The sequence below is a fragment of the Arvicanthis niloticus genome, chromosome 25 (assembly GCF_011762505.2).
Source record: "Arvicanthis niloticus isolate mArvNil1 chromosome 25, mArvNil1.pat.X, whole genome shotgun sequence".
NCBI classification, from domain to species: Eukaryota; Metazoa; Chordata; class Mammalia; order Rodentia; family Muridae; genus Arvicanthis; species Arvicanthis niloticus.
The window spans coordinates 19,508,343-19,534,633 of NC_133433.1; the positions used below are offsets into that span (position 1 = coordinate 19,508,343).

The 26,291-nt window shown below is 40.6% G+C and overlaps 1 protein-coding gene across 3 annotated transcripts in view; it reads left to right on the top strand.

The window, feature by feature from the left end:
• Tmem67 (transmembrane protein 67) overlaps positions 1-26,291 on the top strand; it is a 45,710-nt gene that overhangs the window by 13,320 nt on the left and 6,099 nt on the right. For 2 of the 3 annotated variants that reach the window (XM_076924157.1, XM_076924158.1), the window contains 17 exons: positions 1,730-1,792; positions 3,639-3,793; positions 3,897-4,005; positions 4,762-4,839; positions 5,354-5,419; positions 7,670-7,826; positions 8,337-8,460; positions 9,555-9,660; positions 13,084-13,140; positions 14,445-14,543; positions 17,200-17,298; positions 17,514-17,600; positions 18,570-18,669; positions 18,758-18,897; positions 20,777-20,917; positions 24,131-24,211; positions 24,603-24,719. In XM_076924157.1, coding sequence (XP_076780272.1) covers positions 1,730-1,792; positions 3,639-3,793; positions 3,897-4,005; positions 4,762-4,839; positions 5,354-5,419; positions 7,670-7,826; positions 8,337-8,460; positions 9,555-9,660; positions 13,084-13,140; positions 14,445-14,543; positions 17,200-17,298; positions 17,514-17,600; positions 18,570-18,669; positions 18,758-18,897; positions 20,777-20,917; positions 24,131-24,211; positions 24,603-24,719 — 1,779 coding nt within the window. The remainder of the gene's footprint in view (positions 1-1,729; positions 1,793-3,638; positions 3,794-3,896; positions 4,006-4,761; positions 4,840-5,353; positions 5,420-7,669; positions 7,827-8,336; positions 8,461-9,554; positions 9,661-13,083; positions 13,141-14,444; positions 14,544-17,199; positions 17,299-17,513; positions 17,601-18,569; positions 18,670-18,757; positions 18,898-20,776; positions 20,918-24,130; positions 24,212-24,602; positions 24,720-26,291) is intronic. The other variant, XM_076924159.1, reaches the window with a different exon arrangement.

Here is a 26,291-nt window from a genome sequence, read left to right on the forward strand (position 1 = left end):
TCTTCTATACATTTCTTATATTCCTTTAATTTGCATGGATTTACTTTTCACATAATTAAAACTGAAATAAAATTTCCAAAAAGTCACAACAACATGTTCTTTTCTTGACATGGCCAGACTTTTGGAGGTTCTATCTTATTGTTTCTCAGCGTGAGATGAGTCCTCGGTCTTTCTGTTCATGAACTTGACAGTTCAGGTCCAAGGCTTCCCTCTGTGGGATAACTCCCAGCCTGCATCTGTGCTGTCTTTTGTTAGATTCAATGTGTGCTTTGTAGAAAGCCACGGAAGAAGAAATGGTGTGCTCAACTCAGGACTTTACATCATGTAAGAGAGCATACAGTGTCTGTCCTCCTGTCCTGTCACTGAAACTCTTCAGTCTTGAACAGCTGCCATGAAGTCAGCACACTTCCCTGAACTCTCCGTTTCCACCTTTGTAATTGAATACTGCTTTTTTGAGGAGAACTTCTGTCCAAGGACTATCCAAGCCCGACCTTGCTTACCCTCTGAGATCAGGCACAATCAGGGTGACATGGCCACAGATGGTGTGAGGAGAACTTCAAAGGTTATACTTCACTAACTCTTAACACACGAGCTGGTCTCCTTTTTGTGATTTTTTTCCTTTAACAACCTTCCACGTTTATTCATTGACATTCTATCATAGAAAACATTTGTGCCTGTGTGAATATGTGTGTGTGTGTGTGAGTGTAACTGTGCATGTGTGTGTGTGTGTGTGTGAGTGTAACTGTGCATGTGTGTGTTTTCTTCAGCCTTATTCTAGGCATTTACTCATTTTCTTAAAAGAGAACATTTTCCTTATTGAAGAGATGAAAAACATCTTCTGATTTTATTTTAACTGTGTTTGATAGCTGTGCTGCCATCCTCCAGACAATTTGCTTGTGTCTCCTCTGTGAATCTGTGACTTACCCTTGTATTCTCAGTGTCTCAGCTTTTAGCAAGTTGTATGGGTAGATCTTAGTGTTGAGTCTTGGCCAGAGGCTTATAGCTCTAGCTCTGAGAATTCAGTTAACACCCCTCTATTGTCCTAGCACTTGAAAATGGAGATAGGAGGACCAGGAAGTTCAGGGTTGCAGGTGGCTATCGAGTGAGTTTGAGACCAATCTGGGCTACAAGAAGCCTGTCTCAATAAAGCAAAAAACACATATGCCTGCCTTGGCCTTCTGGTGATTCTGGCAGTTCTGGTTGGTTTTGGTTAGATCAGGTATTTTCTGATTTTAGGACCTTCTGGAGGTTGTTCTCAAGTCCTGCGTTGTTTCTAAAGCACCATTTTGGAGATGTTAGATGTTACTCTGAGGATCCCAACTTTCCCACTGTGTAGAAATTGTTCTATTTTTTTTTTTTTAGTGATCATCAATTTAATATACTTATAGTAATCCTAAGTCAATAAATACTAAGCATTCAGTACTCAGTCTGGCTCCATCATTTTGCTACTTTTTATATTAGTGGCATTGCCCATGTATATTTTAGGAGTATATACATAGTTTGTCATCTTACATTCTTTGTCTAAGCATCTTTATTTCTGTCATGCAGCTTTAATTGTAGAAGACATTCATCAGCATTTTAAAATTCCAGTAGGTTCTAGTTTTCTAATAACAATGAGGCAATAAAATTGGTCCTTTCTCAGTTGATGTATGTATTAATGTCTTACTAACACATAAGGCTAAGGAATCTTCCTTTGAATTTAAACCTGTCTTCATTTTTCTGTTTATAGGGCATGTCATTAAATTCAGAATGGTTTGCCAAGTATTTGCAGGCAACAGCAGCTGCATGCTGGGTAAGTTTAAATGTTTTTAAAATCAATTTTACATTGATAATTATAGTATCTTTTTAACTTAAATGTTTTCTAAGTAGACACACACCTTTATATTTATGTTCTATAAGAAGAATAAAGCCTTTCCATTGGATTGAAATAGAATACTTAAGATATTATGCAATTTACATAGACTGACTGTCTCCAGGGTTATTTGATTGTTTGTCCTAGTTACTTCTTAATTGCTGTGACAAAACATCATGACCAAGGCAACTTATAAAAGAAAGCATTTAATTGTACTTATAGTTAAGAAAATTATAGTCCCTGATGGCATGGCATGGTGGCAGGAACAGCTGAGAGCTCACATTGTAATCCACAAGTAGAAGACAGAGGGCACTGGGAATGGCAAGGAGTCTTTTGAAACCTCAAGGCACTCCCTTGACACACTTCCTCCACCATGACCACACTTCCTTCCCTAACAGTTTCATGAACCGGGACCCTCGTATTCAAACAGATGAGTCTATGGGGCCAGTTCTCATTCAAACCACCGCAGTTGTACCTTACTGTCTGGAGAAAGTGAATGTCCTAGGAAGACATTCCTATAGGAAGGAGGTGACATGGTATGTGACAGGCCTGTTCTCAGCTTTGACATTCAGAAGAAAGAAACATTTCCTCATATAAGTAATCACAATGTACTTACCGTTCCTCTACATTTGTTCAAAATAAATGTTAGGCTGTTGATAGCGCAGTAAGACAATGTATTAGAATAAAGAACAAAGAAAGTAAGAGTGTGTGTGTGTGTGTGTGTGTACGTGTGCTTAAGAATCTGGGAGTAGATAGGAGAGGCTGAGCAGAGTGGGCAGGGAACGTGGGTGCAGAGTCACAGCTACAGGGAGTGGGTGGCTCTCGGGAAGACGTAGGAGGATTTCTACAGAAGGTCACTGTTGCTATAGCCTGAAGGATACATTTGCTGGGCCACAACAGGACATCATCTAGAGTCGTGTTAAAGTAACGAGTGAGGGAAAGCACGGGTGTGGATGGGGCTGGAGAAGCAAGGGGAGTGTTGAGCTCTGCTTCTCATGTGAAGACTGAGCAACAGATTCACTGGCAAGTCTGATATGAGAAGGCGAAAAGATAAATTCTTTCTAAAGTTTTTTTACTTGAATAACAAAGTGGAGTTGTTTTATTCCAGATAGGGAAGACTGGGAAAGAAACGTGAGAGATTAAACTCAACTAATGATCTTATTTTGTTGTTCTTAAAAACAAATTACTCAAGCAAAGTGGAATAAATCCTACTTCAGATGTACTATATAACCACGGTACTACTTAAACTGTACCTATTCTCGCAGATGTACTATATAACCACGGTACTACTTAAAGTGTACCTATTCTCGCTAATAGGTTCTTTAAAATATCATTCTCTATATTTGTGCTTCTTTCAGGTAGTCATGCTAGCATTTTGCCTAAAATTTACAATTAAAATATTGTTATTCTTCATCTTCAAGTATTAAGAGTTGGGGGGACTGGGGAGACGGCTCAGCAATTAAGGGCACTGGCTGCTCTTGCAAAGGACCGAGGTTCGATTCCAGCACCCACATGGTGACTCACGACTGTCTACATTTGGGGAAACTGAAGGCTTCTTCTGGCTTTTGTTGGCATGAGGCATGTACATGATACAGACATACATGCAGGCAAAGCCCACAGACATGGAAATAAAGATACTTAAAAGTTTATTGTCTCCTGGGCTTCCAGAGAAATATTAACAACGCAAAAGAAAATATTAATTAGTAGATTAGATACAATTAAATGAGACTTAATTTTTCTATTAACTTTTGCTTTCACTGCTAATGTGCTCCACTTCCTTGTGTAGACTCACTCCAACCTGACATCTTGCCAAGCTCTCGGAAATATGTGTGTGCTGAACATGAACTCTTACGACTCTACCACATTCGATGCTTGTCGACTGTTCCATTACATCTTTGAAAGCACTGCTGGGTTGATCAGTGTGCATTCGATTCCATTCTGGTGAGGATATTTGGACTGATGAAATACTCCAGTGGTTATTTCATGAATGTTAATAATATGAACTATTTCTTCCACTTATTAAGGCGAGTCTAATTGTTTGTAGGAGACAGAACCTCCCTTGGCTGTTCTACGGAGACCAGCCAGGATTGGCTCCTCAAATTCTCAGTACTACTCCTCTTCCTACAAATTTCAGTTTTAAAGGACAAAACCAGGTACAAGTCCCTGTGTCACAGGAGCGATGACTACACATGATCTCCGAACTTTAAGATAAAAAAGTAACTGTAGCTGGAGATGGGGCTCAGGGGTGGTATGCCTACCTGACATACACAGGCCCTGGCTTCATTCCCGCAGTCCCCAGTGTCAGAAAAAAGAGACAGTCACTAGTCACACTTGTTAGTGTCCAAGATTATTTTTAAAAGTCTACATACTCAAGTATGTAAATATCAGCTGCTCATAGAAACGGCAGAGTGAAGGGTTGGGCTTTCTCTCTTTGCTGCATAGACATCTGGATTGTGTGGGTATGGTGGCACTTGGAGGGTTGAGAAGAAGGATTTCACCACCTAATGCAAATGCCTCTCTATTATATGCACCCATAATTTTAAGATAGCTTCCAGAAATGTCACAGCTCCTCATTCTCAACCACTAACCAATGAGCTTTCCAGAATGAGGTCCTAACCCTTTCCCCACACTCTTCCCATGTGTCAGATTTGAGAGGACGGTGTCTGCCATAGTGCCGCCTCCAAATCCTAAAGTAACACTTCTGCAAAATACCAGTCCTATTTAAAGTGTATTGAATTGTATTAAAAGTGGAATTGTAAAGTGGAATTAATTTACACTCAGATAAATTTGGTAGAATTAAAATTTTCAACAAAACAGTGTTAACATTGAAAAGATACTCAGTAATGAAAAATACCCTCCATAGAGTATTTAACATAAATTTACTGTTGTTCTTTAACCAAAACATAAAGCTGAAGTTTGTTGCTGCTTCCTATGATATACGAGGAAACTTCATCAAATGGCAAACTTTAGAAGGTGGTGTTTTACAGGTAAATATGATCCCAGCTAAAATATTACTGATGTACTTTATTTTTATCTAAAGCAAAGACTAGAGGAACAGACTAGAGTATTGCTTGAAGAGAATCAATGAAAGGGTTCCTGATGCTTTAAATAAGGTCTTTAAAATTACAGTGTGTGTGTGTATCTGTCTGTCTGTCTGTGTCTGTATGCGCGCGCATGTACATGTGCACGCATGCATGTTCATGCATACATGTAACATGTACATAGGATAGAGGACAGCTTGTGGCAATCAGTTCTCTCCTTCTGGTCCCAAAGATTGAAGCCCGGTGTGAAGTGCCTTTACCTCCTGAACCATCTTGCCAGCCCCAAGTTGTAATTTCTTAAAATTGTTTTCCAAGTTAATACTTCCTTAGCTTTTCGTGGCCTTCACACATTAAAAAAAAAAAAAAGTAGAAAATAGAGCATATGTTCACATGGAGGCCAGAGGGCTCTTTCAACAAAGAATTTGTGAGAGGTACTTATCAGTTGTGTTCTCTGCTGAAGCTTTGTCCAGACACGGAGAGAAGACTAGATGCTGCGTATTCTTTTGGAACGACATACGAGCAAACTGTGAGTGTGGCTCTGTTAGCCCGTATTTCACTTCATTCAAACGACTGGAATGAGAGGTGAAGTTTTTTTAATTCAGAAATTATTTTAATGGTAATAACACTTTCATGAATTAATCAATCTTATATTGTCTGGGCACAGAAAATGTTAATCATCGAGACGAAGGTACATTTGCATCTACAGAGTTTTAAATATTTTACAGTGTTCGATTTTCACAGTCAACTGTTTAACTGCCTCTAGGCTTCTGTATCATGAGCATAATGCCACTGGTGAGCACTTTATAATAAAGTTAAAATACTACTGTATGTTTAGAGGCTACTAAAAATGTAATTCCCTGTTCAGTTTACCACCCAATAAAATAACAGTGCCTCATGTTTCTTTTAATACCTCCCTGTTGCGTGTAGTTTTAAAAACACGCTACCTCCTTTGCCTGTGAACTGCCACACTACCAGCCCCTCCCAGCTCCCTTTTGTTCCGCCGGCTTAGCTCCAGGATGGCCACTACCAGCCCCAAACCAACCTCTCTCTCAACCCGCCTCCACTTCCGGGGTCTCACCACCAGCTTCCATCCAAGACCCTTGAATCGGTGGACAAAAGACACACAGTTCTGTTACTTTATAACTTGGCCCCTAGGCACAATTGCTGGGCGTAAATATCTCCCCCCTGGAAATGTGTGCCCTTACCAATTTATTATCTCCGTCCCTCTTTCCACCCTAAACTTAGTGGCTTGTTCCAAGTAGCCCCTGCCAAACATCTTTGGCCACCCGCTCATAGCAGAGGCCACAGGCCCTAGCTCTCTCCAAGGAGAGATTGCAGCATCCTCTTTCCTCTGAAGCATGGCAGAAAAGCCCTTCTCTACTTCCCTGCGGCGCCTTTTCCTCTTGGGACCCAGAAGTCCCACCTGTACCTTCTGCCTAACAATTGGCTGCCAGTGTTCTTTATTGACAAATCAAGAACCAATTAGGGAACTAGACCTTAGTATCGGAATCTCCCCGTACACATCCCTGTCTCCAAACTTTCCTTTCTCCTTCCTATCATGAGTTTCTTTTGCTTTGACATTGCAGTATGGTACAAAAAAATATTGTGAGCCATTTAACATTTGAAAGACCTTCATATAAAAATATAAAAATGTTTTAACATCTTGTATGTGCATACACATAGAACAAAACCCGCAGTGAACAGTGCCTTCGTGAGAAATTCATTGGAAGAAAATAAACACTTTTATTGATTAATATTGGACAGTTGTGCCAGAGATTATTTTTGTTTTATATCTTATAATTTCCAAATTTTCTACCATCAACATGAATTTTGTGATCAGAAATGACTTACAAGGTGTTTTGTCATCTTTTTATAACAATGTTGACTATAAGAAGGGAGACTGTACAGGTGTGAAGTACATGGTGATGTACTCAGCATTGTCTCAATGATGTCTCCTTCAATTCATAAAACAACCAAGTGAGGAACTTGGTGTCTGTGCTTCAGTGACACTCAGTAATATTAGGTGATCACCAAAATGGTTGCATCAGGTAAATGTTCTGATAGGTGTAAAACCAAGGTGTATACTGCAGTATAACTGGCTGTTACTCACAAAAGTAGTTCACAGCTCAGTAATGACACTAGCTATACAGGCAGAGAATGGCAGAAACTGTTCAAGTGTTATACTGTGGAGATGCATAAGACATCCGTTCTCAGAGATGTACAGGAGGGCTGGAGAGTCAGTGGTACTCAAGGTATATAATGAACAGAAGTTGGATGGAACATAGAAAGTAACAAATTTATTTATGCAGAACCCACACTGGTGATGTTGGGAGGCTGGGAGGGCCTGGCACATACATGGTAAGGAACTGTACCTGGTTGATATGCACAGATGGGTATAGACTGGAAGGGAACAGTCAGATGAGCTTAGCCCTCCTGAAGGGAGCCAGTCATATGCATGAGTATACATCAGGAAAAAGAAAAACTGTTCTTCCCATAGGACAACACTGGTTTTAAGTCTCTTCTTTGATATGTACTTAGTATTGGAAGTAAAAGCCAATCTTCTCATGTTACAGATTAAAAACAGAAAAGTTCTTTACTGGTTGGCTTTTTTTTTCTTTTTCTTTTTTTGAGTGGTACTTTTAGAAATTTATATTTTGGAAGTCTCTTGGAAGTATATGCAAACAATATAAAGATACTTTATAAATTAAAAAAAGAAATGTTTAATATGCTTTCTAATTTTGAGCTGTGGTGTGTTTGTTTTTATTTTACTTCCTAGTGTGAAATTTCTCTCTCTAAAATCCTGGCTGACTTTCCCAGTCCAGTATTTTATGATGTTTATCTCGAATATTCTGATGAAGAGCAACACCGTTACCTTTGGGCTATACCAGTGCTAAACCTAAATCTTCAACACAATAAACTGTTTGTGAACCAAGGTAAGACATCTCCCGTTCCTTCATAGCTGAAATCAGTAGATATAAACCAATATGATCATCTCAGGAAACCAGGGATGATGATAGGGCTTCTGGATGCTCTTAGTGTATGATTTTATACAGTACGAGCTAAGGCACAATCAGGCTCCCTCTGTAGCTGTAGGACATTTCCTGATTTGATTTTCAGGACTTTAAGACATCATACCCTTGCTGAGAGTATATATCCCAAGGAAACTGAGTAGAATTGTGAATTGAGTCTTTCTCTTCACTGTTTCTGACTCTCTTTTGGGATAAAATAATTTCTTTTGTTGCTACCCATGCTATAAAATGTGACCTAGGCAGAGAGTAGAGATGGCTGACAATTTCTTACAGGAGTAGCTCTTTGTGGCTATCTTACATAAAACAAAAGACTAGGTTTTAATGTTGATTTCTTCAGTAAGTGTTGTGAGTACCATTGTAAGTAGTTCAAAAGCAGCTTTCCTAATGCCGCCTTTTCTGTTTTTATAATAAAAGACAGTAGCTCCAGCAAGTGGCTTTTGACTCGGCGCATTTTCTTGGTGGATGCAGTAAGTGGACGAGAAAATGACCTAGGAAATCAGCCAAGAGTAATTCGAGTTGCTACCCAGATTTCATTGAGGTAAAAACTGCCTAATGACTAAGTAGATTTGGGAGTATATGAGGAAGGTGTTTATCAGTCATTTTCAGGCTGAAACAATAGGGAGAACCAAGCTGAAACAACACCTAAGCTTTCCTTAGATATGTGTAGATTGGCAGAATCCAGTAAAGGTTAAGGGCTAAAGTGGAAAACTGATGCCAGCCGCCCTCAGGAGTTTGCGCAAATTCATGTTCTTGGCCTCTCTGTACCTGGTGAATTACAGTAGGCTGAGAGGGGAAGGAAGCTGATACCTGTGGCTGCAATGGTACTTCAGTAAGAGCTTAGGAACGAGTGTGTTCATCCTCTCCAACCCCATTTCCTTTCATGACTTTCTGTCTAGAATCGAGAGTCTAGATTGACCCGGTTACCCAGCATCCCCTACATACCTCAGCATGCCACCATGCAGCCTGTGTTCTCTTTTCCATGTAATAGCGTGTTCTGATGTGTGCTTTGAATGCATTCATTTTACACTTGGAGCACTTCACATGCTCATCATTGGCTTGCTGTTCATTTAGTCTCACAGCAATCTTAGGAGTCGGGCACTGCGGGAACTTCCTTGTACTTCATGCTGACGCCATACGCACTGTGCTTAAACGTGGGCTTAATCTGCCAGTGTAGAATTCCTAACAAAGATGACATCAAACCTAATCAGGGCTGCCATTTTCTTTTTGGGCTCACTAACTGTATGTTACTAATACACTGTAGTTGCCAAATTAACCTGAGACAAAACTAAATGTGACATGTGTTTTGGCAAAAATTCATCTTTGTTATCTGAAAATCCACAGTTTATCTGCTTTTGTTTAGGTGTCATGCAGTGTAGCTCTTTCTGATGTTCCTTAGACATCTTTCACAGTGCTTCAGTGGTTTCATGTGAATCTCAGAACCTAGATCTTGTCTCCTGAAGTATACTTTTTAACGAATGAGAGTGATCTATGGTTTAACTCTTAGTTTATACTGAGCCTCCTCTAGTCCTTAGTAAAATATCAAGACACTTTATGCAAAATAAAAAGAAATGATAAATATATGTCTAAAGGGTTAAATATATTTATAAGTTTGAGTATATTTTCTTTTAACAGCATACGCCTTGTACCCAACACAAAAAATGGAAACATCTACACTCCCTTACTTACCATTGCCTACAGTGACATTGACATCAAAAATGCTCATAGCCAGGTTGTGAAGGTGAGTTCTTCATTAGTCGGTGCCCTAATACTTATAAATATTACTATAATGCGGTTGTAGCTTATCATAGCTAAAAGGTAATATTTTTTTAAAGTTTTAAACAAATCCCTTTGTTTATATATCCAAATCTTAATTATTGGTGTCTAATGAAAGAGAGAAGCTTAAGGATGTTGAATATTAAAAGGCAATAGTGAATGACATTTTTATTCTTTATTATGTATATCTGTCTAGTGGGGGGAGGGGCGGCAGGTGAGTGTAGACTCCCATGCAGGCCAGAGCCATCAGGTTCCCCTGGAATGAGCTGGAGTGAGGTGGAATTGAGGATGGCTCACTCAGCCTGGGAACTGGGAATTGAGCTCAGGTCCTCTGTAAGAGCAGTATGCACTCCTGACCACTGAGCCATTCTTTCAGTGTCTCAGTGGCTAAGCACCCCTGCTACAGTATTCTACTGAGGCACATAGCATCTGTCTCCATCTTTCCTGATCATGTTGCTTTTTGCTTCCTCGCCTGGTTGAACCAGCAACTCAGGAATTACAGTGGGTATATGTGGGCTCAGCATTCCGTGGGTCGCTGGATGGAGATGCTTCAGTAGACAGACAGACAGATGAGAATCGTCAGCTTTGTAACTAGGAGCACAAAGATGGACCAGAGAATGAAGTTTGGACCTGCAGCCCTGATTCACTGAAGAGTGAAGGCCTCTGTGTCCAAGAGGGCCCACCTGTGAAAGACAGAGCTCGTACACCCAAAAGGCAGGCTGTACCAAAGAATAACCGTGGAAAACCCTGGTCACACACAGCCAGTGCCTCCCTCGCTCGGTCTGTCCCTTGGACAAAGCATTCCTACTTGGAGGGCAGATAAGAGAGAGGGATCGACAGGAAATCCTGAATGCTTTATTTTCTCCTGGAGATGTGGAGGTTGCCTGTCCTCTGGGATGTATGAAGTAGGAGATAAGCTCTCCTTACCACCATCACTCACTGATAACTTTTGATTTCTGTTATTCTGCTTTTTATTATTGTCTTTATTATTAGTCTTCTGCATTGCTTAGCTGGTGTGGTGCTCTCACCCTGCTTGTGACCAGGCTTTCATAGAAGGTTCTTGACCTTCCTAACGCTGCAGCCCTGTAATGCAGTTCCTCATGTGGTGTGGATGTGTGAGCTTTGCCTCTTTCAGAGGCGGGCCCTCTCAGACACACATAAGTTAGTTTTGTTGCTACTTCATAGCTGATTTTGCTATGGTTAGGAGTTGGAAATAAGTAATCTGATCTGAGACCCCCTACAGTAGTCACTACCCACAGGCTAAGAACCACTGCAAGAGAGGGACCTTGTCCTCATTTGTAGTACCAAAACCAATTAGGTCAAGTCAGCTTCTATTCGCTGGGTTTACTTTTGTTCCCTGAGAAGAAAATCCACAAACATGCCAAACAGCAACAAAAAAGGCTCCTGGATTAAAATTTCCTAGTGAGTATACTTTTAATGCAAACGCTCCTTTCTTTAAGTATTATTATTGCCCACAGTTTGCAAACTAAGTCTTGAGAAACTGAAACATAAGATATAAAAGAACGGCACCAGCTGGTTCCTCGGTGGGAAAGGGTGCCCCACGGACGCGGACACCATGGCTCCAGTCCCCGAACTGCCCGATGGTGGAAGGAGAGAACTGACTACACAAAGCTGTCCTCTGACCTTCACATATGTCACATGGCATGCATGTGCTCCTACACACACACACACACTAATTAATTAATTAACTAATTAATTAAAGATAAAAGAAGAAGCGAACCGGCGGTGGTGCAGCGGCTAAGGCGGCCTGCAGAGGGCTCGGGCCCTCTGCGCGCGCTCTCTGTCTCCACGCATTCGAATCCCTCTCTGTCCCATGCGTCTCCGCCCGAGTCTCATGGGGGGAAAAAAAAGATAAAAGAAGAAAAAGAGAAATTTAGAATAATGAACTACCTTGATTTGATAAGACTCACCTCAAATGTATTGTAAATGCAAAATATACAGTTGTTTGATCATTTTAGTTATAATACATTTTAATTAAAATAGAACTCTGTCCTCTTACATTCTTTATGACAGCCATTACAGAAGCTGTGTTTGAGTTTTTAGCATCCAGATGTCTGTCCTTTTCTCTGTAGCCTCAGCAGCTGGGTTCACTTCCGGCCTCACCAAGCAGGTCAGCCGTACAACAGGAGTTCCCTTGAGTTTCCTCTTTAATGCCTAAGAAAAACTCTGTGCTTTGTTTCCTGGTCTTATTTGTCCCCTCACCTCCTCAGCTAACCTGGGCCTTTGTAATGCCCCTTTCTCCTCTCTGTTGCTTGTAAACCTCTTGGGAGCTTCACCTTAAAAACACACTAAAGCCACTAACAGCCAGTCAGATCTTTCCTTGATACTGCTGGCTCCTCAGCCTGCACTGGTTCTTTTCCTTCCATTTTCCAACCACTTGACTCATTATTTCCACTCCAGCTCTTGACATTTTTCTTCTCTGAAAATCTCTCATGAAGGTCAGCCATCTTTACCTTGGTATTTCTCCATGTGACTTTTCTTGACTCCGCTGTCCTTCCCCAAAATCACTCTTCTATAGCCTTGATAAAGCCAAAGGAACTGCTCTCCTACCTCTCATACTCTGGTTCTTTCTCTTGTATCTTTTCTCAGTTTCTCCTCCCTCCACTCTTCCCAGTCCCCCACCCCCACCCCACACACACACCTCCCCTCTCCTCCAGATCCACTCCTCCTCAGTTTTCCTTTTAAAAAGGCAGGCTTAGATTTTCTTATCAAGACTGAATGAGGCAACACAGTAGGAGGAAAAAGTCTCAAGCACAAGCAAAAGCATCAAAGACACCCTCCCTACACACACACACACACACACACACACACACACACACACACACTCCCACTGACTTTGAGGAGTCTCACAGGACACTCAGCTACATAACCATAACATATACAGAGGACCTAACTCAAAATACAGGGCCTGTGATTGTCACTTCAGTCTCTGTGAGCCCCAGTACTTTCCCTTGTATCTTAACACCATGCTGTCGTCAGGATTCCTGTTCCAATATTTGAGAATAATGCCTTTTTAGGGGATGGTTGTTTAGCTAGTTGATAAACTTTTGATACAAAGCCAATCATATTTCTCAGTGACAAAAGCCTGTCTGGAAGTGAACTATGATTAACTTGGCTTGAACTACTGCCAGAGACCTTGGTTTCCAAGAAACCCTTCTTTCCTCTCTGCATGTTCAAGAGAGAGATTAGCACAGTGTAAAAGTTCTCAGAAAAGCATATCTCTGTGTGAATAAAGGCCAACATCCACAATTGTGATTGTTAAAAATATAGCACTCTTGGCAAAATCCAGGTACAAATTTATTATAATGAACATAGATGTATGGTATAGAATTTTAGTATGACTGATCTGTTTTCTTTTAAATCCCAGATTTCCTTTTCAGTGAAATATGAGATGAATCAAGGAGATGCGTTTGTTCAGACAGATGTGAGTACCTCTTAACTTGTTAAATATTTACATTCATTTTCAATTTTAAAATGTACAGTTGTAAATAAAGTTGTGTGCTTTTATCCTGGCTTCCCTTTGATACAATGATGGTAACCAGGCAATGGATAGGAACGTAGACCTGCGTTCTGCTTAGCTTTACCGATCACAAGTTGGTCTCTATCATTTTCTGATTCTACAGTAGTTTCGGTTGTCATATCTTCTGTCTGTCCTCCACCCCGTGACAGTGCCCCAGTGTTCCTTTGTCTTTCATGGCCGTGATACTTTGTTAGCATTTTTTGACCATCAATTTGGGTTTTCTAGAAGTTTCCTGTGATTAAATTGAGTTTGTGTAGTTGTGTTAAAGATGTCAAAAGAGTGAATCAGGCTCTGCTCAGTGTCTAGAGTCAAGGTGTATGTGTGTGTGTGTGTGTATATGTGTGTGTGTATCTGTATGTGTGTCTCTGTGTGTGTGTGTGTGTGTGTGTGTGTGTGTATGTCTCTGTGTGTGTGTATCTGTATGTGTCTCTGTGTGTGTGTGTGTGTGTGTGTGTGTGTGTATGTCTCTGTGTGTGTTTCTCTGTGTGTGTGTGTGTGTGTATCTGTGTGTGTGTGTGTATATCTGTGTGTGTGTATCTGTGTGTGCCTGTGTCTCTGTGTGTGTGTGAATCTGTAGATCTACGCCTTTTTCAAGAGGAGTCATTCACTGAACCTTGAGCTCACAGATTTGGCATGTCTAGCCGACCACAAGCTGCAGGGATCCTCAGTCTCTCCCGTTGCAGCATTAAGATTGCAGTCACATGACACTCTGTTTTTTATGTGGGTATTGCATGGGTTCTGGGACCCAACTGCGGCAAGCACTTGCTGACTGAGCCCTCTCCACAGCTGCTGCATCTCTAATTCTGGTGCCCACTGGTGATGCCTGTCTGCAGAAAGCATCGCTGTGGTGATTGCCTGATGGATTTCCTTCATTTCTTCTGAATTTATAAATTGGAACTTTATTAGAAAGCAGAGCTTTCCCCTTGCCCTCACAAATTATTTATTCAATTTTTTAGGTCAATATGATCTCATGGATATTCAATGTGGGTGATTTTATATTCCATTGTTATTCATTTTCCTTGCTCAGTTTCTCCCAGACTTAGCCATTGGAATCTAGTTGAGCCCCCATGTCATTTCAAGCACTCCTCTAAGCGTACTTAGTGTTTGAGTACACTCTGTTTACAGAGGTTTTCAGTACCAATGAGTGGGAGGAAGTAAGTAAGTTCTAAATGTTTTCTTTTTTCTCTGGTTTGTTTTTTCTGTTTTAGATTGCTTTGGGTGTGCTGGGTGGGCTGGCTGTGTTATCATCTCTTTTGAAGACAGCAGGATGGAAGAGGCGTATCGGGAGCCCCATGATTGATTTACAGGTACACTTTTGTTTTTAGATGAAATTTTTTAATCTTTTGACTATTCTAGATCTTTCTCATAAGATACAGCTAGAAGATGAAGAAGAAAGTTGCCTCTGATTTTTCTGGAGTTTAAATTAAGAAAATTATTTTGAGGCCATAAAACATATGCAAGCTCTCTTCCTTCCCAGGATTCCATAGTTCATCCCCATTCCCACCACCGTTCTTTTTCTTGTCTTTGCCAATGCTTGGTATGTCTCAACCTTTCTGTTTTGCTCAATACAATGGCATATATTGATTTTATTTTCTTTGATTTATTTTTCATATACTTCAGATTTCTTATTTTGTGTGCATGGCATTTTGCCTGCATGTATACCTGTGCATTGCATGTGTGTCTAGTCCCAGAAGAGGGCAAGGACACCAGATCCCCTGGAACAGAAGTTAGAGATGGTTGCGAGAGATGGGTGCTGGGAATCAGACATCTGGAAGAGCAGAAAGTGTTCTTACTGCTCAGCCATCTCTCCAGCCTTTTATACACTTTGTAAATATTTGGGCTCCTTTCTTGTGAACTATTTAAATCTCTTGTTTGTTTTTCTGTTAAGTTTCTTCTTTTTCTTATTCATATGAAGGAGCTTGTCTTTTGAAAATATTAATCTCCTTTTTGTTTTCATATTGAAATATTTTATGCAAATTTATGAGCTAACTGTTATCTTATCCATGCCTTTGACAGTCAATATATAATTAGCATCGAGTATTTAACTTCCACACTGTCATATGAATTTTGTGTTATATATATTATGTTTATTTTGTTTAGAAGACTTGCCCTTCTCAACACTGAAAGATATTCTTCCACCTTTTACTCCATTAAATTTATAGTTTACTTCTCATTTAATGTTTGAAATTTTTTTGCCTAACATTTATTGAATGTTTACTGTGCACCAGGCACATTTTTAAGTTTTCTATGTATAGTTTAATTAATCTTCTCATACCTTCATCTAGCTGGGCATTGTTATTATTCCCGTTTTACATATGACAACAGGGAAGTAGAGCTTAGATTTTCTGCTTAACTTTTGAGTAACTCAACAGCAGCTATCGTTTTCATCTTCCATATCAAGAGCGTGAGAGCCAGGCGGTGGTGGCGCACGCCTTTAATCCCAGCACTCGGGAGGCAGAGGCAGGCGGAGTTCTGAGTTGGAGGCCAGCCTGGTCTACAGAGTGAGTTCCAGGACAGCCAGGGCTACACAGAGAAACCCTGTCTCGAAACACCCCCCCCCCCCCAAAAAAAAGAGCATGAGATGAGAAAGGTCCTGTGTTACCTTGTGTAGCCAGACCATCCTCCTGTCTCCAAGGACAGCATGATAAGGAGTTGGAGCAAGAGGGCTGTGCTCCTGTAGGGATAGTCAAAGCAGGCCTTTCACACAGGCCAACTTTAAACTGTTCATCACACAGTGATCACCGAGGGTCTGCTGTGGAGTGTCAGGTAATGGGCAATGTGATGGTAACACAGACAAACTTTTATATAAAAATCAGTCATATTAATTTAAATCCTCAGAATGCATTCTTCAGCAAATCTTAATAAATCATATCAGTCTCATCAGCCAGTGATGCCATTGTTCTTGTTCCCTGACCAACAAAAGGTCCCTTAACTAATAAGAGTGTGCCTTTCTGAACTTTAAATTGTTCCCAAAGAACAGCCTTTCGGACAGATCCTGAATCTTCAGTCAAACCCTGAGTCTTCTCAGCGTACAGATACTGGATAACAGATGCTAATGCTAGCTTTCTTAATTCTAATCAATTTTTCTAATTTTTGTACCCTGACTTACCCCTTAAAAATACATTTGTTACCTCAATTCAGCAGAAAGGTGTGAAGAGTTGTCATCCTGACTACTTGGGCTTGGGTGTCTGGTTATGGTCATTTTATAACTTATACTTAGGTTGTCATTTTAAGGGTTAATTAGTAAATGGCCTTAATTTTAAGCAGGGAGGAAATATATGAGATGCGTTACTAAATTTATTGAATAGAACATTGTATAACCACACACACACACACACACACACACACACACACGGCTGTGAGGGCAGCAAGCAGAGCAGAACTCCATAACAGCAGCACGGAGTCCTCAACACACATGGCCCTTGGGGCTGTGCCACACCGAAGCTCACCCATGTGGCTGTGGTAACCTGGGAGGCTGCATTCCATGAATTCTAAAGCCATTTTTCATTCCTCCTGCATGGCCCTCAGCAGGTTCTACTCCAGGAACATGCATAAAGGTAGGAAAGAACAGACTCCATAAAGTTGTCCTCTGACCTCTAAATAAATACATTCCATGGTACGTAACACTTAGGCACCCAGATCATGCAATCACACATGTAAGCCCGCACATGCACAAATACATACACACATAGTGAGAAAGAAAAGTATTTTTATACTTTTAAGTTCTTAAAATAAAAGCAGTGCTTTTATTATTCCTATTATATATATATATGTTATATATATATATATATATATATATATATATATGTTATATATATATATATATATATATATATATATATATATATATATATGAAAGTGAAATAGAGCTTATATTTTTTGCTCAGTTGTTTAGTAGAAATAAATGTAATGAGCAGGTAACAAATGAAACGTTTAACCATTATAATTCTTTCTACATTGCAGACAGTTATGAAGTTCCTGCTGCATTATGCTGGTGACCTGGCCAATGTGTTCTTTATCATCACAGTGGGAACAGGTCTTTACTGGCTTATTTTCTTCAAAGTGAGTGAGTTTCTGAATTCAACACCGATGTTAATATCTGAATAAGTAGTAAGCAGTTTTTATAAGAGACCTAATTCTGTTCCAGCTCATTAAAGTAGCTGCTAATCCCCCCTCCCTGTGGGGTCCTGTTTATGGCGGACAATGCTAGTTGCTGTGTGTGTGCTTCCTTTGGTTTATAAACTGTGTAGTAAAGCCTTGTGTGATTATTACTATAGGCACAGAAGTCTGTCTCTGTTTTGCTGCCAATGCCAGTTCAGGAGGAACGTTTCGTTACTTATGTGGGGTGTGCCTTTGCTATGAAGGTATGTTTCAAAGGACAGGTTACCCAATTTCAAAAGCCTGCTAAAAATCCAGTCTTTCAAATTCATTTAAAATTGTTTGGGGGTTTTGAAAGAAAACATGAGTTATTTTATTTTAGAAAGGAAATGTGCCTTTATTTATAAATGTGCCCATTTAAAGTTATACCTTAAATCATGTCTTCAAAGGAGCTATAAATTTGCATTGGCAATCATGGTTTACAGCTAATTTGACAAAATGATATTTCAATGTTTAATTTTTTTCTTTAAAAGCACAATAGGACGAAATACCTTCCATACTGGATTTTGTCTCTGTTAATGAGGATTAAAAGCTAAGTCTGGTGATGTGTTGGAATTGTACAAGTTAGTATTAACCTTTTCTCCTCATCTTTCTGTGGCAACCACCCGTCAAGCTTGTCTTCACCCACGTAGCTGACGGCTCCTCACATCCCTGTTTGGTAGGCCAAATCCCATTGGCTTTTGGAAGTGAAGTGTCTGCTTTACCCATTGAGAAAGAGACTCTTCAAGAGAGTTTACCTCCTGTACTTGGATTTTTATCCCTTGATCACCAGTGCCCCCAGGATGAGACCTCAGTTTAGATGGACTGTTCCTGTAACTAAGAGAAATATGTTTCAACAACACGGTACTTTTTATCTCAGTTCCAGAGACAGAAAAGACAGCAGGGGTATCTACTGCTTCCACAGGGCTTTGCAACTTACCATTTGTATAAAGAAGTCAGATAATGTGCAGAGCCTAGAAGAAGAGAGTCGTTGATACAAGGGTCCTATAGGAGAGGGTGAAGGAGGATGTCTCCTCTTCTTCATGTTCTACTTTAAGGGAAAAAAGAAAGTGAACTAATAGGCATGTGGCAGTTCGATACACTTGGTATTTGATGTGCTCTGTAAAGAGTATGTAGCTTATGGTTACTCTCAAGTGACGATTCTTTTCAAGGGTTTTGTTGTATGTTATTTTTAGGCTCTGCAATTTTTGCATAAACTCATATCCCAGATTACCATAGATATATTCTTTATTGATTGGGAACGGCCGAAAGGAAAAGTTCTTAAAGCTGTTGAAGGTAACTGAAATCAGTGTTTGTGCCGTAATTCTCTTGCTGCCCGCAGCAAAGGAAACAAGGCTTTTACTCACTGCATCTCCCTTCCCAGGTGAGGGCGGTGTGCGGAGTGCCACTGTTCCTGTGAGCATATGGAGAACATATTTTGTGGCAAATGAATGGAATGAGATTCAGACTGTGAGAAAAATTAATCCACTCTTTCAAGTTCTCACCACGCTCTTCTTCTTGGAGGTAAGCACTGTAATCACTTGGTACAGCTTATTAGCACAGCCTGAGTGTGATCATCTCAAGTGATTTCTCAGACGGCGCAGCAGTTTTCTCTGGTGAAGTATTGTTGGCAAACACTATAAGGAAATGCTTTTACATTCCCCCTTTGTGCTTCCTAAAAAACAAACAAAAGCAAAACTTAAATACACCGTGATGGGCCCTTAGAAGGGTCCCCATTAGAACCTCTTTTAAATGTGAATCTCAGTGCTGTAGTACATCCACATTGTTAGAAATTCTCACCACATCTGTCTCCAGAGCTATGTCTTATAACCACAAGATCTTTGTTCCTGTGCAACGGTTCACAGTCCCCATTTCCCCTCCCTGCAGCCCTGGGTACCACCACTCTACCTTGTATCTTCTAAAGCCAGAGTACCAGTGATCCGTGGCAGAATTCCTAGTGAACTTGTATAAAATACCTGTGTGCTTATCATTACAGATTAGTTTTAGTAGCTTTCAGGTGATCTCCTCTATATATTTTCAAAAACTTCCTTTGTATATGATCCATATTCTCATCCCTGCCTCAGGACTACTTCTACATTATTGTACATTTTCTACTTGGTTATTTGAAGTGAGAGGGTCACAAGTTCAAGGTCTACCTGGCCTTGAGAATAAGTTCAAGGCTAGTCTGGACAATTTAAAATATTTATATTTAAAATAGTTATAGAAAGTGTGTCATTCTGTGCAGGAGTAGATAGCTCAATAATAAAGCAGTTACTCAGCATCCAAGAGACCCAGGTTTACTCTCCAGCATATCCCTTCACACAGAATATGTGTTTATAGTAGACAGCATGATTTGTCAGTGTACATATATATTTTAGGTGGCTGAATCAAGCTTCTCAGCATTTCTTTTGCCTTACATATCTTTTTGGTAAGCAGTGTCTTGTTTTATTTTAATACTGTTTGATGAAATCAGGTGTGGTAGTACAGTACTGTTACCCCAAGTCTCCAAAGGTAGAAGCAGAAGAGAATCAAGAATTCAAGGTCATCCACCTTGCTGACCCAAGCCTCTTTTACTAGGCCTATTGTTCCACTCCTGAGGGTGGAGTCCTTCTGTCTTTAACCCTCTCCTGTAGGCCTCTCATTTTAACACTGTTACATTGAGGATTCAGCTTCCAACACATGCTTTTTGGGATGACTTTCCAACCATGACATGTAATATTGTGAGATGACACAAGCTTGCAAGATGTCACGGTTGCTAATTATAGGCCACTTTTCATGATAGAGATTGTTAACAGAAGCACATCTCTTCTTCAGTAGTCAGCAACAACAGTGTGTCCACTTATATGTCAGTGTCTCCCAGTGTCTCCAGTAGGACACTAAAAACAAAGGCAGCAAGTTCCACCTCAGCCTACGTTAAGGAGACCCAGCTTCAAATGCTAAATAAATAAATAATAGAATTTGAATACTTGGTGAACTTGAAAAGGTGCTACATGATTCTGCAGTTAACTTTGCAAAACACTAGAGTAAATAAAATTACCTACTGTAACAATTTTCAAACTCTTTGTTTTATTTTACATGGGGAAGAGACATGGCAGTCAGTTTTATGTGCCCATCAAAGTTCTTTAACTACAGCTTCATTTCATCCAAGAAGGTACATTCCTTGGAAGACGTTTGGAATGTACTGTTTTTGAAATACAGAAAGTATTTAGCATAGTGCCTGGTATGTGTTAAATACTCATGAATTGTTAGTTGTTCGTTTAATTTTTTGGTAGATTTAGGTTTGATTTGTGTCAAGTTACTGCTTGCAAGCTTGTTTTTCAAGGCAGGTAGGAAAAGTATTTCATTTTCAGTGTAGAAACTTTTCCTGTGTCTGTTTAAAATCTCATTTTTCCTTTACTCTCAGGTTGTGGGATTCAAAAACTTAGCATTAATGGATCCATCCTCCAGCCTTTCTAGAAACCCGTCAGACTACACAGCTCCTTACAGCCGAATTTTGAGATATGCAGTGGCTACCGCTATCTGGCTGGTGATTGGAATAATACAGGTAAATGCCGTTGCTGGTTTAGAACCCTGCTTATGTACCTACATCTCTCAGATGCTAAGTCCTACAGCAGAAAGAAGGTGGCAAAGGCAGTAATAAAGCGCTCTGTGTTGTATCATGACCCAGGCACTGTGAGAATCAATAGCTGCTCTGTAAACACTAACTACTTTGTCTGTACCTCAGCCTCCACAGACAGGTTAAGTCAGCATCGTCTTGTTACAAGCCAGACTTGAGGCTCTGGAGCGTAACCAGTTGCTAAAGGTCACACACCTGGAGATGGCAACACTGGAATTTGAACCCAGGCAGTTTGGTGTCAGAGTTCACTTCTTATCAGTTGTGGACTCTGAAGGGACTTTTTTTGGAGACTCAGATCCAGGGCGGATGTGCACTGTATTTTCTTTTGTTGTTTATATTTTTTATATGGCATTTTCTTTACCTGTTTGTTTAAATTAACATTTTCCTTTAAATTGGATTTGTGTGGCATTCCACAACCTGAGGGTGGACTTCCTCCCCCACTCCCAATCCTAAGAACTGACTTTTGAAATGTACATTTTTTGAGTATTGGTGACACTGTTCAAACCCGAAGCTACAGAGCTGGAGCTAGTGAGAGCTAGTGAATTTAATACCAGGAGAGAGGACACACATGTGATAGAATTTGAAATGAGACCCTTTGGTGAGTGTGGTTTGATGTTTGGTAGTACTGTGCACAGTCCACTGTGTAAAGTAGCATCGTTGGAGGGAAGTTCATGGAATGCCATACGAAGTGTTTCCCATTTCATTAAATGTAATAAGAAAGTAAATATTTTCTTCCCCTTCCACCTTCTTGTGAAAAAGAAGAGCAGAAGCCAGAATATAGTATCAGCTTTCGTTGTCATCCGGACCCAGGAGCCTGCTTTCTGCCACATGGAACCTCCAGCCCTGGGTCCATCCCCTAGGCCATAACAGCTGGAGGATTTATAGGAGGAAATTAATTGGGAGTCTAGTTTTTCCTCTCCCTTTTTAAGTCGTGGGGCAGGAGAAATGACTCAGCGGTTAAGAGCATGTTCTACTTCGACTCTGTGGCTGTGACATACGCCAATTACAAAAACAACTTAGGGGACAAAAGATTCTTTGGCCTTATCCTTCCGGGTCACAGGTGATCACAGAGGGATGTGAGGGCAGAAAATCCAGCAGGAACTTGAAGCCTTCGTGTGGAGCAGGGCTGCTTGCTGGCCCGCCCATGAGCCCTTGCCTGACTTGGTTTCTCATACAGCACAGGACCACCTACCCAGAGAACAGTGCTGCCCAGAGGTAACTGGGCTCTCCTATATCAGTTAATAATCAGGACAGTCCCCAGCAGACATGGCTACAGGCCAATCTGACCTGGGTAGTCCCCAAATTAACCTCCCTACTCAGGTGACTCTGAGTCATATCAAGTTGGTGAATTAAGGTAGCTAGAATCACCTTGGTACTTCTGCAGAGAACCAGAATTTGGTTCGAAGCACTCAAATTATGTTCCTGGAAACCCACTCTAACTGTAGCTCTAGAGGATCAATGGCCTCTCTGACCTCTGTAGACAGCTGCATACACAAGCACACACACACACTCACCAGCAGACGCACACACACCTAAAAAACAAGTAAAAAATTTCAAATATACCAAAAAAAAACTCAAAAAACAAAACACCAAGAGCTTTTGTGAAGTTCAATATCTTCTTGGCTAGAACTCAGTCCTGTGGCCACACCTAACTGTACTGATGCCCTTCAACTGGGCACCTGTGTGTCCTGACCAAAGGACAGGCCTGTGGTTAAGAAGAAATGGGGAAGGTGGTTAGGACAGTAGCTGACATTCTGTGCTTTGCCTTCAGACCAATGATAAAGCCTTTCTGTTTGTTCTAAGGTCATCCCTCAAATATAGCTGTGAGTTCCTTTGCCTGTTCCCAAGCAGGTCTAACTGATACTAAGGTCTAGTTCCCTAAGTGGTTCTTGATTTGTCAATAAAGAAGGCTGGGAGCCAATTGGGAAGAAAGTACAGGTGGGACTTCTGGGTCCCAAGAGGAAAAGGAGCCGCAGGGAAGTAGAGAAGGGCTTTTCTGCCATGCTTCAGAGGAAAGAGAATGCTGCAATCTCTCCTTGGGGAGAGCTAGGGCCTGTGGCCTCCGCGCTATGGGCGGGTGGCCAAAGATGTTTGGCAGGGGCTACTTGGAACAAGCCACTAAGTTTAGGGCGGAAAGAGGGACGGAGATAATAAATTGGTAAGGGCACACATTTCCAGGGGGGAGGTATCTACTCCCAGCAATTGTGCTTAGCAGGCAAGTTAAAAGGTAACAGAATTGACTCTCTCTCTCTCTCTCTCTCTCTCTCTCTCTCTCTCTCTCTCTCTCTCTCTCTGTGTGTGTGTGTGTGTGTGTGTGTGTATGTGTGTGTGTGTGTCTTTAATCCAAGAATTCATGGGTCTCCAGAATGGGCTGGTAACTCGACCCCTCCCAGAGCAAAGGTGGGTGTAAAGAGAAGCTTGGTCAGGGCTGGCAACGGCTATCCCAGAGCTTAGTTGGGTGGAACAAAAGGGAGCCAGGAGGGCCTGGTACGCTGCCAAGGTCCCAGGCGAAAGCGGGGTAGTGTTTTTAAGACTACACCTAATATCTAACCTCTTCACAAGTGGGTCTAACCTCTTCACAAATGGTCTAACAGTCAGGCTTTAGTGTTCACTGCTTTTACATTTTAAATCTTGACTGTCAGTATTTTATGTTCTCTAAAAGTGTGTGTGTGTTGTTGTTGTTGTTGTTTAATTTAAAGACATACTACAAATGAGCTGCTATGGAGTCTTTAACCCATCCTTAGGTGTAAGCCTGTTTCCTCTAATAGACACTGTTGTTAGTGAAAGCCCTAACACTAACAAGAGCTACCTAGAGTGTGACAAGTGCGGTGAAGATATTTGACAGGAATGTGAGATAGGTAACAAAGGAGAGTAGAGGTTGGGATAGGAGAATGGTGGGGAGGGCTCTAAATATGGTTCTTTTCAAAATGGTCACTCGAGAACTCTTGACATAATTCTGATTCTTGCTTCCTTTGAGGATAGACTCAGAGCAGACAAATGGGATTTTATCCCAAGGATCCTTTAGAGGCCACTGTGTTCATGGCTGGAACTTCTGTTTTCTTAAAATACTGCACTGTGGTTATTAAGGAAGGCGGACATCCCAAGGGAGGCAGCACACGTGACTGTGACTTACTGTTTCAGGTTGTTTTCTTTGCTGCCTTTTATGAGAGATTCATAGAAGACAAAATCCGGCAGTTCGTTGATCTGTGCTCCATGAGTAATGTGAGTACTTTCTGATATCATCTTGCAACTCTTACTTTTCAACTTTGTGTCTACAAGTATGTGTAGAGAGGCATTAACATGTACCCATCCATTTCACCAAGCGGTTCTAGAGCAGTTTACTTAGTTAGTTTGCGATGATTGGATCTAATCGAATTTTGAAGAATGGATATTCTGTTCTACAAGTTAGTACTACTGCCGCACCGTTTTTGTTCTTTATCTGCAGTTCTTAATTAGGAAGAATTAATGATTCATTCGTCCTACAGCCCCTGAGGTTTTTTTCATGCATTCTTAGAAAACAGCTCCAGGCTTCTTCCCATCAACTTTATACAGAACAATACATTATTTTCCTTGCTATTTCGGTTTCCACTTCACTTGTCTTCTCTTTCTGCAGGTGTCAGTGTTCCTGCTGTCCCACAGATGTTTTGGATATTACATTCATGGGAGGTCAGTCCATGGCCATGCAGACACTAACATGGAAGAAATGAATATGAACCTTAAGCGAGAGGCAGTAAGAACGTATTCTCCATCTTCTTTAAGTTGAAAACGTAATCTTGACAAATGACGTTTGCAAGTTGCAGGGTAACCAAGTCATGACCTGAGCATGAGTAGAGCCTGGTTTGTCTGCAGTTTCCATGTAAACTGCATTTCAGAGTAATCAATGCAACAGAGAAGCTTAGGAACTCATCATTCCACTGTGACTAATGAATGGGTGAGAACAGGCTGCAGTCATCTGGATCTTAAAACAGTGCTTGTCAATGGGGAACTCTAACAAAGGGTCATGCTGGCATGATCAGGACGCAGTGAGGGACTCCTTTTAGTAAGTTAAAAATGAAGCAAGCTGACACTGTACACTTCCTGCTATGATATGAGAATTGAGTCTGAGTGTAATCAAATCTTTAGATCTAACCACAGTTTTATAGGAAGTAACAAAAGACTAGAGGAGCAGCTTAGACAGAACTGATGGAAGTTCTTAGCACATCCAGTGTGCAAAGCGCCATCGAGCAAATGACTGTCTTTAACAAGCCAACAGCATAAAAGGAGAGGAAGGCTGATGCGGGGCAGGGGGGAGAGCAGATGCCGTGCATGAGGGACGCTTAGGAAACAAAGCAATGAAGCTTGAGATATGGACTTTGAATAAAATCTGGCTTAGTGGATTTGCTGTTAACTTATTTTAAAGTGATAATTTTGTAAGTTATAAAAATGACAGTGGTAGTTATTTTATTAAGTCCTTATTAGAGATTCACAAGCAAAATGATAGGATCTGAAGTCTGCTGTAAAATACACTAAATAAAAAGAAACCTGGGGAGATAAATGGAACAAAGATTGGTTAAATGTTGGTAATGCTGAAACCTGAGTGAAGGCTGATTCTGTTTTTTCTACTCTACACTCCCCCAAAAGAACAAGGACTGGTAGGAAGAAATCCTGAGGGGTCAGTGAGCCATATCTGTGAGGTGGAGAAGTTAGGAGCTAGACTCTTGCTTATCTCTTAGAAGTGACCCTGGGTTGGAAGGTTACCTGTAATAACTTAAACCATAAGCCCCTGAGAAAAAAGATGTCCAACCGAGGAATGCCATTAAAAGCATTACTCATAGAAAGGCTTAGGAAGTGAGTAGTAATTTAGTTTACTTTAGTAACATAAGACATGTATATTAGTCATAAATAAATGATAGCAAATTAGGGTAAAGTGCATATAACTAATAGGTCAGCAATATTGATATCCAAAACCATGGCTTTCCCTCTTCAACTTACCACACTTTTTTGAAGCTAATAAAAGTTAATAAAATGGGCTCCCATAAAACAAGTGTTATCAGGAAAACTTTTACAAATGGAGAACATTTTGAGTAGTATACACCTGGAGCTTCTTGGGACTCTATAGTCTGACTGGTTAGGTGGATTTTAACTTGAGGAAAATTCAAAATACAATAGCTACATAGAGTCTAGATTTTTAGACAACAAGAAAACATGCAAAAGTTTGAGGTTATTATGTAAGTTGGTTTATCTTTACAATAAAATCTCTAAAGTTAGTGCTTAAATATTTTATATTAAAGATGGGAGTCCGTTGTCCTCATGTCAGACAATG